The sequence below is a fragment of the Bombus pascuorum genome, chromosome 10, assembly GCF_905332965.1.
Source record: "Bombus pascuorum chromosome 10, iyBomPasc1.1, whole genome shotgun sequence".
Classification (NCBI taxonomy): Eukaryota; Metazoa; Arthropoda; class Insecta; order Hymenoptera; family Apidae; genus Bombus; species Bombus pascuorum.
Genome location: NC_083497.1, coordinates 11,144,201 through 11,158,604, shown reverse-complemented (window position 1 = coordinate 11,158,604; position 14,404 = coordinate 11,144,201). Strand labels below are relative to the sequence as shown.

The 14,404-nt window shown below is 39.9% G+C and overlaps 3 protein-coding genes across 5 annotated transcripts in view; 2 read left to right on the top strand and 1 right to left on the bottom strand.

The window, feature by feature from the left end:
- Positions 1–7,818, top strand: part of LOC132911484 (transmembrane protein 132E) — a 79,139-nt gene extending 71,321 nt beyond the window's left edge. Inside the window, exons 8-10 of one of the 2 annotated variants that reach the window (XM_060968138.1) lie at positions 548–993; positions 1,681–1,961; positions 2,054–7,818. In XM_060968138.1, the coding sequence (XP_060824121.1) occupies positions 548–993; positions 1,681–1,961; positions 2,054–2,726 (1,400 nt within the window). In that variant the 3' untranslated portion in view covers positions 2,727–7,818. The remainder of the gene's footprint in view (positions 1–547; positions 994–1,680; positions 1,962–2,053) is intronic. The other variant, XM_060968139.1, reaches the window with a different exon arrangement.
- Positions 7,819–8,098: 280 nt separating this feature from the next.
- Positions 8,099–9,526, bottom strand: LOC132911518 (large ribosomal subunit protein uL16m). Its single transcript, XM_060968220.1, has 6 exons — positions 9,194–9,526; positions 9,058–9,126; positions 8,818–8,975; positions 8,613–8,744; positions 8,446–8,556; positions 8,099–8,355 (listed from the first exon to the last, which is right to left on the bottom strand). Exons 1-6 carry the CDS (start codon positions 9,231–9,233, stop codon positions 8,140–8,142), a joined length of 726 nt encoding a protein of 241 aa, XP_060824203.1. The 5' UTR covers positions 9,234–9,526; the 3' UTR covers positions 8,099–8,139.
- A 1,306-nt stretch (positions 9,527–10,832) lies between these two features.
- LOC132911444 (cyclic AMP-dependent transcription factor ATF-2) lies at positions 10,833–13,716 on the top strand. Of its 2 annotated transcripts, none has more exons than XM_060968055.1 (7): positions 10,833–11,195; positions 11,349–11,442; positions 11,533–11,675; positions 11,732–12,057; positions 12,138–12,354; positions 12,440–12,779; positions 12,854–13,716. In XM_060968055.1, exons 1-7 carry the CDS (start codon positions 11,145–11,147, stop codon positions 13,255–13,257), a joined length of 1,575 nt encoding a protein of 524 aa, XP_060824038.1. In that variant the 5' UTR covers positions 10,833–11,144; the 3' UTR covers positions 13,258–13,716. The 2 variants fall into 2 exon arrangements, with proteins under 2 accessions (XP_060824038.1, XP_060824037.1); XM_060968054.1 differs by having other exon boundaries at positions 10,834–11,195; positions 11,530–11,675.
- Positions 13,717–14,404: the final 688 nt, after the last annotated feature.

The following is a 14,404-nucleotide window of genomic DNA, read 5'->3' as shown; positions in this document are numbered from 1 at the left end:
CAATAAGTCCGTGTCGCGTTATTAAAACAACCGAAACGACGAATCTTATGAAATTCAGATCAGCGCTAGTACCTGAGAGGAGCATATCAGCGAATAATAAGTATTTTGATCGGGGATAACTATTGCAACGACCAAATAACCAAAAAGAATAAACTGTTCTTACTGGACTTATCGGACGAATTGCGTAACAGCTTCTTTCGCTTTCCATCACCTTCCGTTTCTTCGTTCGAATCTCCGTTGCTCGTCACTTCGCCATCGCTTCGAATCTTCTTCACCGCTTGATCCTCTATCGCTCAGCGAACTGACGGGTCCGGTGAGCGTGCGTACGAGTAATATGCGAGAATTCTTCGACCTGTCAGCTTCGACACGTTCTCTCTCTCTCTCTCTGTGTCCGTGCATGACGCGAAGCATCGATGTCGCTTTTCTGCAGGCAGCTGGTCGCGCGGGAGGATACGCAGCTAGCCGGGAGCTGCCTCGTTCTCTACTTCCAGTACTCGTTTCTCACTCTTCTCCTCTCTCTTTCTGTCTCTTTGTTTTTTGTGCAAAGGGCGACCGCTGAAAGACGAGAACGGGCACGAGCACGAGCACAAGCACGAGCACGAACCTTTGGTGCAGGCACGGCAGCACCGCACGGCTATAGCTAATGGCATGTCTTCAGGAGGAATGGGCGGCGTTGGGATACGGCATCACGAAGGAGCGCGTTTGAGCCCACTCGAGATCGGGATGTACATCCTTCTGGCAGCCTTCTGTTTCGCCATCGTCGTCTTCTTCGTCTCCTGCGTGGTCTACGCGAGCAAGTTCAAACCACAGCCGCCGGATTCTCCGCTAGCCGGGTCAGCGCTTCCGGTACTGTCAGGAGCAGCCAGGGCCAGAGCAGCCGCCAACCAGCTGGCATCGGGAAGAAGACCTCCCAGAGAGTCTACCACGAACGCGCACGATTGGGTCTGGCTGGGCAGAGCCACCCTCGAGAGAGCCGCTTGCGGACCGCAACAGGTATCGATGCTACATTTTGACGAATCTGAAAGTCGTCCACCATGCGATAGCGTAACGTGTGAACGACGTCGAATCAACTTGCACGTATTCGCAACCATCGCTCGTTCGATAGCATAGTATCGATGCAACAACAATCTTAAATTATCTACACGTCGATGCTATTTGCCGGCTAAAGCTGTCGAGTTCGAAGGCTGAATTTCATACGTTACATTTAATTAAAGGAAACATTTGGATTAAATAAACAAATATTTAATTCAAATTTTTTCAATAGATTTAATCGATATCTATGTGAAATGAAAAATGCTGTTATACATGGAAAGTTGAAGCTCGCAACGTTTTTCCAATAATTGGACGAGTGTAATGATTATAAGTAATTTTACAGGCAGTCAACGAAAATAATATCGTAATATGACAGGCGCTATGAAATAAATAAGAGCGGATGTTTTTGATGATTTACAAGAAGAACCAAACTTTCTGGAAAGGATCCTTCTTATTACCTGTAGGGTCTGGAATAAAGAGACAGAACAGAACGCCTACTCGCGAACTATTTATAAGCCAGTCATTGGCTGCCAGTAACAGCAAGATAACGATGTTATCGTTCATGGGCTGTGCTGTTATTTGGGCCACGATCTCTAATTTTTTCAGCTTCGGAAGCGAATCGAATTAAATCGACAATTTATATTTCAGGTAAGAGTGACTAGTAACCCCCTAGCTGGTGAGAACGAAGGAGAAGCGGGTGAATTGGCAACTTGTTTCGACAATCCCAACCACATCGAGCTACCTTCGGCGGGACAGCGTAGCAATGGATCAGGGCCGATAGATACGACGACTTATTGCAAGAGGGACAAACTCCCACGAAACAGTTTCGCGACGAAGCCTGTAACGAAACCACCTACGGTGGTATCAGGAACTACAATCGCTACTTCGGCATCTATGGCTACGTCCACCGTGGCTTCTGCACGAAACGAGTAATTGTTTTATTTTATTGTATAGGAGAACAGAAGGATTAGAATGCTTTCTGTCGCTTTGAATATAAAGTAACTCGTTTATCTTAACGTAGCAACGATGACGTCCCACCACCCTTGCCACCGCACGGAATCCCCGTAACCTCGGCGATGGCTTCGACGACTGCAGCTGTTCCCGTCGGCGCAACGACCAACAACAACGGCAACGAGGACTACAAACCGCCCGTACCACCACACAGAAACACAGGAGTGATCGTACGACTACCGGAAACACCTAGGAAACATCGTCACAGAGCTTCGAGTAGCAGCGCGGGCGCTCATCATGGGAACAATCAGCGGCACAGCAAGCAGATTCACCATATCAAGCCACACGGTAAAGCTAGAGTAGGTAGTCCGAAAGAGAACGACGCGGAGGAAGAGGAGTTTGTGGAGCTAGTGACTCACGATGACAACAGGCATTCGAAGGACGCGAGAGCCAGAGAAGTGAAGAGGGCGACGATCGTCGGTAATCCAATGTTCTCGTCGTTCTCGACGAACGCGATCGCCTCGTCCATGAACGTGTCCAGCCCGACCGTGGCCTCATCGTCCTCGTCGCCGCCTAACTCGTCACCGTCCTCTTCCGCTTCCTCTTCCTCGTCCTCTTCTTCGTCGTCCGCGTCTTCGTCCCACGAGCAAGAGGAATCGGTGGCGTTGGACGACCTGAACCTGGGCATGGACTACAACCAGATCATGCAGTACTTCGACAACTTAAAAGAGTCGAACGCCTAGGTGATGGCGTTCGGCCTTGAAGAAGGCCGAGTAGTCAAGGTCGATACGAAACCCCGGAACCCTCGTTGAGACTAAACGGCATAGCCGGATAACGAGCTCGGCTACGTTCTCCGCTTCCTCTCTCGCCGCGTAGCACGTTCGCAATGGAGAACCAAAAGGGTCGAGCTCGCGCCGTTCGAACGACGCTCCGGACGTTTCGTATTCTAGGCTATAATCTAGTCAGCTTCCTAGCAGCACATCAAGAGTATCGCGCAAACGCATGGACACGAGACACGTTATACAGACATACATACACAGATACATACGAGCAAAGAGAGAAAAAGATAGACGCGAGAGAAACAGGTGTAAGCTGTAAGAGGCGCGCGTATTTCCAACGCGAATTATCGTACAATACGCGCGACTTCTGGTTGCAATGCAGTGTACGCAAGGAATGATACACGCGCGAGAGAACACGAACATTCATATATATATATACACATACATATAAACACACGCAGAGGCTTTAAAGATGTGATCGCCGGTAGCCGAGGTGGAGTAGGTAGATCGCGCGCTCGATTCGACCAGCTTTTCCTTCTCTCTCCTCGACGATCGATCGACCGCCGATCCTCGCTTCCGCCTCCGTGCACTATCGATCTCTCGCTCAAGCCCTTCCCTCACGCCAATCGAACAAACCTCTTTCCCTCGTTCCTGCCACGCGACAGGGCATTCACCAAAAAGTGGCCGGACAAAAACCGACTCTTTTGTCTCGAAATCGATCCTCGGCTTCGATAGCGACGTTCAAACCGCACGAATGCCTCGTCTTTTTTAGTCGTCTTTCCATACCTTTTGTGTTCATCCGTGCTCTATCCATCGTCGGTTCCTAACGATAAAGATAAAGCTTCTCCTGATGTTTTTCCCTCAAGGTTTTTCTGCTATTTTACCCGTTTTATTTTCAAGCATTCGCTAGCGCTCGAGTCTTCCCGACCGTAAATTCCAGTCGAAGGCCGAGATCGATATCGGAATGAACGATCGTCGGGCACAGGGCCATTTACTCTTTTTCCAATCTACACCGGGGGAAACGTAATATTTATTCGATCGTCCGTACGTCATAATGTTTGTAAATTTTGCTTTGTAAGACTGTGTACATATATATATTATATATATATATATATATATATCGCGACCTAGCGCATGTTAATTATGAACTGTAACAGATTACGAAGTTACATTTGTATGGCAAACTCCATAGAGCAAACTAACTCGCATATCTAATCGCTCGACGGAGCCGAGCGAAAACGCGAGCACGGGCCGCGTGCACCTTTCTACCTATCGGCGTTTCCCGTCTATTCTAATTCTCCTCGTTTTATACGGACCTTACCGAATCGCTCTTCACGCTCTTCGTACGAATCACCTATTTGCCATTCGTACTTTAACCTGTAATTTTCCACACACGCGCACACATACACACACATACGCGCACGCATATATAGACTTATCTCGTAAAACTATGGAAAAACCAGAGTTTCGTCCAACGATGAAACAACGTATTCTGAAATCTCCTTAGCTTGTTAACCGGAGAGGTCGAGTAGGCTCAATTTTCTGGAATGTAACGATCTTTTGAGTTATAAATATCCTATCTTTTAATGCGTCGTATCGTTTCTACTAAAAATAAGTTACGTCACGTTTATATTCGAAGATTACATGGGAAAAACACGACCAGTCCATCCTTGCTGATAAGTTCTATTTTTTTTTTTTTTCGATTGCTAAACAGAAATACTTTAATTAACGCGATACAATTGGAGGGAGGAGTCGCAATTGCAAAACCAACGGCGCAATTAATTAATTACGACCGTCAATGGCTATCGGTGTTTCAGTTTCGCTTGTTGAATCTTTTCTGAAAATATCGCGCATCTTTCCGCGTTGTTGAAGCAAAAACGAGATCGCTATATATAAATGCGAACACGCGTAACACAGTTAAACGGAATTAATTTCCAAGAAATGACCTGGTTAACGAGTTAAGGAAAGCCGAACCGTGTAGATTATTAGAAGATTTGCGAGCTGCAAAGTGGGAAACGCTAATCTCCTAGACGAGCTCGCACCGGCCCGAGACGCTGCTCCGGTATCGCTTTTAATTACCATTCAACCCATCGATTGGATTCCGCAATTGTCCTCGTACGTGCCACCGATCGCGAGTGCTCGTTTTAAACGCGTCGCGAGTCGAGGCACGTGCTTCCCCGCGTGAATGCGAGCGTAATCGCATCTGTGCCATCGTTAGTTACATCGTAGAGACGCGTCCTCGTCCATGTTCGTCTATACATATACAAATACACGTTTACACCCAGAGAGAAAGAGAGACTGGAATGGAATGAATCTGTATGAGAGAATATGAATGAATGGATTAGAGAGATATGCAAATGCAAAATACACGCACACCTTATAGCCTTCGTTCTTCCGCACTGATTTGATTTCCTACTTGCGAATCCAATCGCACGCCTCCTTCTTCCCTGCGATCGTCGAAGATCATCTAACAGGCAAACCCATGTTCCAGACTAATCATTTTTTACTCTTACGAAGGTTAATAGGAACGAATACTTAAGAAAGGAAGAATTTTCGTGAAATGATTATCCTTTAAAAATACGACAGAATTCATCCGCTATTCGTTCATCGTACATAAAGAATAAATGAACTTAGTTGATATCTGACTAAGCTAACTCCTGTTATACGAACGTATATTCTTATAACGAATGTGCAATTATTTGCTTGTATCAGTAATAAATTCTATACGAAGACTACCGAGTCTTTTATAGGAGAACACCGTCAAAGTTCGATAGTTTGATAACGATGTAGGAAACAATTTTCCTTAACGTGGGTTGCCTGTACGTAAAAGATTATCGAGTTAAACGAAACGATTAAATCTTAAGGCGAACAGCCAAGGCGCGCAGGAATCGCAGCAATCCGATCTATAAACCAACGGATCCCTGAAGGGTCGCTCTATCTTATATAGGCATTTAAGGACTACGTGTCTAAGTATGTATGTATCTGTAAGTTGTGTGTTAGCATGTCAAGCGTGGGATATAGTGATGTAATGCCGATAAACACAATGAAAAAAAGAGAAAAGACGCTCGAGTCGGCGTTCGAAAGCGTGGAGGCGCGTCGACGTGGGCCACGCACGTTAACCCTTTGCGATCTTACGTCGACTAAATAAGAGAATTATTTTATTAATCGTATTCTCATTAAGGCCTCTACATTTCCTAATCGATTGTGAATAACGTTTATTTAATTAACTTTCGATTTCTACTAACATTCCTTCGCCTTTTTTTTGTTTTTAATTCGTACATCGTGTCGTGAACGAATGTCCTTACCTTTAAAGATAACTGCAAAGGGTTAAAAGGTGCTGCAGACAACGTAAGATACCCCGCCGAGAATCTAGTCTTATAGCGTAACTAATGCATTAATTAATAAATACTAATGAACGCGAAGCGCGATCTACGTTGCCTTTCGCCTGACTTAAACGTATCCTCGAATCGTCTGGCGGGGTGAAGTGGCGTCGTTATCGCAGCTCTGCCCGCGGCCATCCTTTCCTTTTCCTTCGAGGAGCATCGAGAGACGACTCTTCGTTTCCGAGATAGCGAGTCGTTAAAACGAATCAATCATATCGAGTACCGTGAGTGAGAGACGCGCTAATTATATTTACTTAAACGTATGCCAGGGAATCTCGTCCTTCGGACGAGACGAGAAAGGAAAAATGGACGAAAACATCCCCGTAGGACGAGGAATCCCGCGCAGAGCCGGAAAAAAATAGTATTTACGATAGAAAATAGTGGAGAGCTTGCGAAGCTGTTTCACGCGAAACGAACGCTGTTGAATGTTTCGCTTGCCGCGATGTTACGAAGAAAAAAGAAAAAAGAAAAAGAAAAAAAGGAAGAAGCGAAACCGCCCCCGATTCGCCGTTACACACTATCAACGTACAAACGATCTTACAGTTACTATTTTTTACTTAGAATACTATTTCCTCCAGCTCTGGCCACGGCCGAAACATTGTATATATATATACGCATTTCCTTCTGTTTTCTCGTTCAAAAGTCAGAAAAATCTAAACTCGCGTAAGAGAAACTGTGTGACGTTCCTCGGATCGCTTTTGGTAACTTTATCCGTTCGTTCGATCATTTTCAAACGCCTTTCGTGATCGTTTTGCGATTACAGAATGGTAAAAGTGAAGCTTAAAGCACGATGCAACTCGTAACGCCGAATTTTATAATATACGATACTATCTCCTGGAGCTTTGTTTGGCGCAAACGAAATCCGCACGTCCTAGAGGCGGAAGCATTCTCACACAGGGGGCACCCTGTTTAAGTCGAAACTGCCGGTCTCTCTTTTCTCCTTTTTTTTATTTTTGATAAGTTCCCACCGATCAGGGAGGATTATATTATAAATATATAAATATATATATATATACATATATTGTAATGGAATATCGTCGCAATGCTGACTATGCATTCACACACATTCCTCAGACACGATGTCGCTGTATCTACGTTAAGTGTGATAAATGCGGATAAAATAGATAAACGATTGACGAGGCGTCGACGGCAATGACGGCGACGGCGACGGCGACAAAACACGACGAGGACGGCGATGACGACCGCGTCCACGACGACGATGGCAATAATCGACGATGCTCTCGCGAATCACTATCCCCTCTCGCTATACACATATCTATTTATCGTTCTTCTAAATGGGCACGGATTTATCGTAAAATCCGTTACCAACGTCATTCACTTTGTACTTATCGATTAGTATGTATATTTATTGTATTATGAAAATGATTATCTTTAATCTATCACGATCATAATCATCGTTGCTGTTATTGTTATTGTTATTGAGATTGTTGTTGTTGCTGCTGCTATTGTTATCGCTGTTTTCGCCGCGTTTCGCCCTGTCGTTTGGGGTTGCCGTCGTGGTGGACGTCGCCATCGCCATCGGCATCGGCGTAACCGATACGCTAATTAAACAATAAGATACGACTATCGCCTACTCAATGTACAATATGTAGTATTTACCTGTTGTTACCACCAAACCGTCATCAAAGATATATAAAATATTGTAATTGTAACACATCGGTATTGCTCGAATTCTACTTCAATCCTATCCATCGTTAACAAATGCACGTACTAATTCTAGTTACACAAGGTAAGTAATGGCGCGTTACACGTCGAAAACGGATTCTTACAATTAGATGAAAAAGAAAGAAACGAAAACGATAATTCGCATACTACGATTTTTATTTGTTCCTCATTTATAGATATATACTTGATTGATATATAATTCGTACTATTCCCTGATAAAGATTGACTTTAATATAATGATTAGAAAAATGTCAAGAGACACTTGAGTGCTTTAAGCAGTGTATATTTACAGCTATATACGTCTTAAATTAAACATACTCGTTGAACCATAGCTTGTCATATTTTGAGATCCATGTATGGCAACCAAGCATATTATTCTGAATGATATATTTCCAAGTCCATGGGTTTAGATTTTCTTTTTTTGCATTTTCCTTGCTCTCTGCCATTTTGTCCATAATTTCTTGACTAACTGCCATAGCAGTACATGGCAATCTTTTCGCAATATTTTTTAAAACGCGTTTAACCTAAAAAAGTTATTTGTAATATCGCGTGCTATGTCAAAATATTAACGATCGATAACAGGTCGAAAGATTACAATAAAATTTTGTCGATACCTCAAAATATTCGATCTCTCCTCCAACTTCTATAATAACTTGTCCTGCTTTTACTGGAGTAGCATAATGATCTATAGATCCTTTACCAGAACCCATCCGTAAACCATGACCCTATATTATGTATAAGTTAAAATTAGCATCTTCAAATGTTATCTCGTGTCCATTACCTTTTTAGTAATAGGTTGCCAAGGAGCAGGTACTCTCCAAATTGCAAATGTTTTAGTGTAATCTACATTTCTCAAAATTGTCATACGGATCATTTCAAAATTGTTGTGTTTCAGTCTGCCACCACCTGTTGCCTAAAAAAATTCACATCTTTATGTTTAATTAAACACATATACGATCTCTTAATTTTATTGTTTATTCCTTTACTATTATGCCATATTGTTTGTGTAAAAGGGTATTGTGATATTCTTCTGGACCTCGCATTAGTCTCAATCTTTTTTGTGTTTTATAAGGACGTATATGAGGTGGATACTGAGGTACTTTTGGCATAACTCTGAGCTTCATACGATCAGGATATTCAACATCTATGAAGAATAGTTATTTATTAATAATATGTATACACATATTTTTTGTTCTGTTTTATAACAAATTAATAATTTCAAATACCACTAAAATCACTTGGTACTGAACAAGATTTCACTCCGGCTGTTGGTACCGACTTGAACATACAACGTGCTATAAAATAATGCAAATTAGTAAAAGCAAAATATTTTGGGCAGGAAATAATTGCAGTAAAACTTACGTGACAACAATAATGTTGAGATTCTCCTACACACTTGCATCTTCACAACGATTATATAGGCCTTACTCTGTTAAAAAATATTTGACTGTATTTGCCTTAAAAAATGTTACGTTCTAAATTTTTTAACCTTAAACTTCTTTCTGATTTTAAATATTGCCTCAGTATTTAAAAAATAGCACCTCCATTCAAAGCTCTAATATATTTGGTATCGTAATATTTCCAGTTTGTTTAACACGTTCCTTTTACATTGTATTTTCCATTCATAATATTGTTAAATGAAAATACATAACCACGCACACCATGATAGGCAACTGAAAAAGATCACCAACCTATGCACTACAAATAACACTAGACTCACTTTGGAACCATGTAATCATAGAGATACAAAGATTATAAACAAAGATAGAGTCATATATTACCGTGTAAGCGGATGTGATATAGAAATAGACAGAGAACACTGCCAAGAGGACCCGTCTGTTCTTGTTTAATCAGGCAGGCAGCTCTAGCATCAGACTCTAGCGGTCAACTATACAAATATTTATTTTTCAGTGCTCTTGGTGGGAAAATATCTATACGCTGGCTTCCGCCCCCTTCCCGCACAGCACCGCCCAAATACGAGCGTTTTCACGTGTCTTCGTCAGTTCGCGGACGTTCCTAAGCTTCTTTCTCGTCCACGCGCGTTTTCATTATCCCCTTCTCGTTCTATTGCCATTCGTATCGCTTATTCCTTTACCTACTATTCCTTTCTCCTTTTATAGCCGTCCGTACAGTCTACGCCGCTCGTAAACAATAGAAAATAGTCAATGGAAAAAGAGAGAGACGGTGACAGAAAGAGAGGAGGACAATATACGAATAAGATGGACTGGACGAACGACAATAGAACGAAAGAGGAATAATATGCGATAAGAAAGGATGACACGAACAGCAATAGAGAACAACAATGTTTGAGAATGGTAGATGCCGCAAGGATTTTCAAGAATTAAACGCTTTGTTCATTTGCAAAATAAGATTGATTTATTGACTGCAATTTGCAAATTTACGATAATCGTACAATTTTACAATGAGTTCATGATTCTCTGTATAGTAATTTACGTAATTGCGTAAATTTATCAGAATTTGATTCCGTTGCTGGATGGAGCTAAACAACTATGCTCTTGCAAAACTGGCGATCAAAATGTCATTCATTTCCAAATCGTCGTTAAGCGCCTACTTTCCGTAGACCCGGTACGCACATCTACTTCCACCCTTCTTCTGTATCCACATGTTACTCCCACTAAAATCATCGGAGAAAAAAAATGTTATTTTTTTTTCTTTTTTTTTTTATAGTTTATTTTGGTTTTTATAATTTGTCCTAAAGGACATTTGGTAAAGTGTTATATCTCATTGGTAATAAAAAAATAAAATAAAAATAAATATACCATGTGGGTGGCTACCCCCAGCGGGGTGCCAACTTTGTGTTTTCTAAGTTATATCTTTTATGCGAAAAAAAATGTGTGTATAATTTGATCGAAAACCACCGTTTAACCCAAGAGACGGTAATACGTGGAGAGTACTTTTAGTTGAATTTCTTTTATATCATTAGCAACCTTCCTACTCATCTCTGCAAGCAAGTAGTAAAATGTCCCTAGACACAAATTATGCAACCCATCATCTGCCGCTCTATCTTTTTATAATGAAAGACTGTTCATCTAACGTTGAAACAGCTGATATGAGTCGTTGTGTCAAAACATTTTTGGAAACTGTGTGTATTGTTCTTTTCCACGTGTTTGGTTCTGAATGACTTGGAAAGTATAAAAGAACCAACACTAAGCAAAAATATGTATGATCTGTATAAAAGTGCCCAAAAGAATGGTGCCTTCTGGCGAATCGTACTGTGTCACAACCTCCTAGGCTTCGTTTTTTTGTTGTATCGTACCACCTGTGAACCGTTGTCATAAAATAGTGATTAATAATGGCACACAATGAGAAAATTTTTGCTTGCTCCTCATCCGGTTGCAATATGGTAATGAAGATATCTATATATTTATGTTAGAAGTAGTAAGCATTCTGTCTTGATATATTTTATTGTAAATTTGTAATTCTTTGTATCGAAAGAAGGACAAGAATTTCTGATTGTTTGAATATATCATTTAATTATATTCCACTTATTCTACAGAGTTTTGCAAATGAGGACCAGTTATCAGTTCATAAGAAGAAACATGATATGATGTTAAATCTTGGAAATAGTTCCAAGAATGGCAGTTTTGTTGGTAGGATGCAATTGAAATAAGTTTAATCATTGAATTATATTTCAAATATAGAGACAAGTAAATAAGAGATGTCTATACATTTTGCAGCAGATCAAACACCGACGCCAACACGTTTCATCCGAAACTGTGAAGAAGTTGGCTTATTCCAAGATTTACAAAATGTAAATCCTTTCGAAGAAACTTTTAGGAGGGCGGTGGAGTCTGGGAACACTGGCACACTGACAGTACCAGAGGTAAATCATAAAATTAAAATAAATTTCAATATCTCATATTACAAGTATGTCTCTAGGCTGGAATTACGGATGATACTTTGCATACACCGCACATATTTCCTCACATAGCCGATGTGCTGTCTACTAGCAGTCAAATGTTGTCAGAAAATTCTGTGCAAGAGTGTGGAAGCATCTCGATCACTGAAAAAAGCACAGAGGAAAAAACCACCATTCATACTGAAGTTTGCAGTACAGTAAAACTCACTGAAACGGATGAACAGAGCTTAATGAAGGAAAAGTTAACCATTGAACGAAATGTGACCTTAACAGAGAATGTTATCGATCAAGTTACGCACACGCCAATAATGCCGAAAGTTTTACAAGAACAACCTAGTCCACAATTGTGAGTAATTTTTAAATCTCCCTTTCATAAAAAATTTGAATGTTCTTGCACAAATGAATAAAGAATACATTTTTGTACAGATTAATTAACGGTGAGGAGGTGCAACTACTACTAAAAACGGCAGATGGAAAATTAATGCAACTCTCAGCAATTCCAGTTTGCGATTCTGTTGGTACAACGAACGTGCAGTCATTGAAACAACAAACGGTTGTCATAAAGACGGAACCACTTTTGCAATGTAATACAAGATTGGAGTCTAAGAATCCAGCGGCTTCTACATTATCTTTAGCAAAAATGGTATTTTAGTATATTTAGGATATACTACAATAAAATATTTTAGTTATCTTACTATTGGAAAATGATATTTTTCGTGTAATTATAGAAATTAAAACAAACGCTAACGAAAGGTTCACAAAATCTAAAACCGAATAGCAACTTCTCAAAAGATGAGTTAAATAATTCAAAAAAGAATAGAAATAAAACAGGGGTAGAAGATCAATTGAAAAAGAAAGAAATTCTCGAACGTAATCGTGCTAGCGCGATGAGGGCAAGAGCTAAAAGAAAAGCGTGGATACAACAGCTGGAAAGAACGGTTACCAATGTGAATGAGACCAACGTGGCTCTAAAAATGGAAATAAAAGTTCTACGAACGGAGGTTGCTAAATTAAAAACGCTTCTATTGGCTCACAAAGACTGTCCAATTACAAAGGCGATGCAGAAAGGTAATAGAATAATATGAAAACGATTACTCACTATTTGTTTTATTCTTTATTTTATCTTTTCACGTTATTTACAGGAAATGGCATAATACTTGGTCCAAAAATAATATCCGTAAATTCTGATACTATAACAAGCCCAGTTCCACTAGCATCCGCGATAAAAAGGACGACCTTCTCTTCCATGGAAGTGCCTATCACACCGAAGAAAAAATTATCTGTGGCAGTCTCGAAAAACCCTATAATATTTCCAAAAGTAGATTGCAATACAAATTTATCAATTCCTAATGCTACGTTAATAAAAACAGTACCTACATTAAAAATTATGGGTGTCGGTCAACTATTAACAGAAAAGGAAGAAACGAAGCAAATTTTTATTGTACAAAATCCCATGAAGAAAGTGGAGAATCCTACTAGGCAAATAATTCAAATTAATCCTAATTACGAGATTGATCAGAGCGCGTCAAAGACTAACGAACCGTGAATGTAATTTATCGGAGACTTCAAAATTTTGCTCAAAGGTACAAAAGACAAGTATCGTAAATAGTCGTTAAACAATTTCAGTTATATTAATTCTCCGTGAGGAATTGGCGTAGAATTACGAGCACGTCGTAATTCGTAACTGGATTACGACTGTTTCAAATTTCGCGCGTTGCGGTTGACAGGAGTTCGGTGGGTTTCATACTACAAGGCGTAACAATTCTCTTTTATTCACGTAATGTGTTTCAACTCATTTAGCTTTAAATCAGCAAACAAGAGAGGAGAGAACAAAGGTGCTGCATTGATACTATTGTTTCATAATAAGTACGGCAAGAGTATCATCCTGGAAATTTTCAATTTTCACACAGTGCCTGGTCACGTGTATATCTACGGGTGCGTCTGTGAAAGAAATCATACTACAAGTATTTATCTATTATAATAAATAGAGTATTTTTTCTGGTAATGTTTTTTATCCGCTTTGTTTTACCTGGTTCCATCATTCTAGAAAAATATATTAATTAACAAGTATTTTATTGAATAAATTTTACAAACTCCCTTCCTGTCGGTTAATCCGAAAATATATGTATATGAATTATTTAATAAATAATAATTGTTAATAAAAAAGCAAAAAATACATATACCTACATGTATCTATTGTTTAGATGACATAGATGTAAAAAGATGGATATATAACAGATTAGTCTCAAATTAATTTCATGCCTTTTTGTATAATTTAGACGTTTATTCACAAAATACATCTCAATCTCCGACATAGCTATCACCATTGAGTTACAAAGTGTTTTTCTATGTCAAAATAGCTGGAAGACATAGGATGCCAGGAAAAGGTTTAATACGGACAATCGATTACATGTAAAGGTGCGGAATTAATTTGAACATCTACTACTTACACTAAATAATGTTTCTTAAATATTCTTTTCTTTTACAAAAAATCGACGATCTTTTTCCGTTTCTTTACATTTGTTTCTTCAAACAAAATGACGCCTTAATTTGCTAATCAGCAGTTCAATTTTATTAAAAATGTGTCAAACATTACTGTTCATCGATGAAAAATTATACAAAATTTAAGTTATGTAGTTTTCCCAATTGATTCCACAGTTTTTCATCCACATTTAGTGTTGCAAAAATCTCAC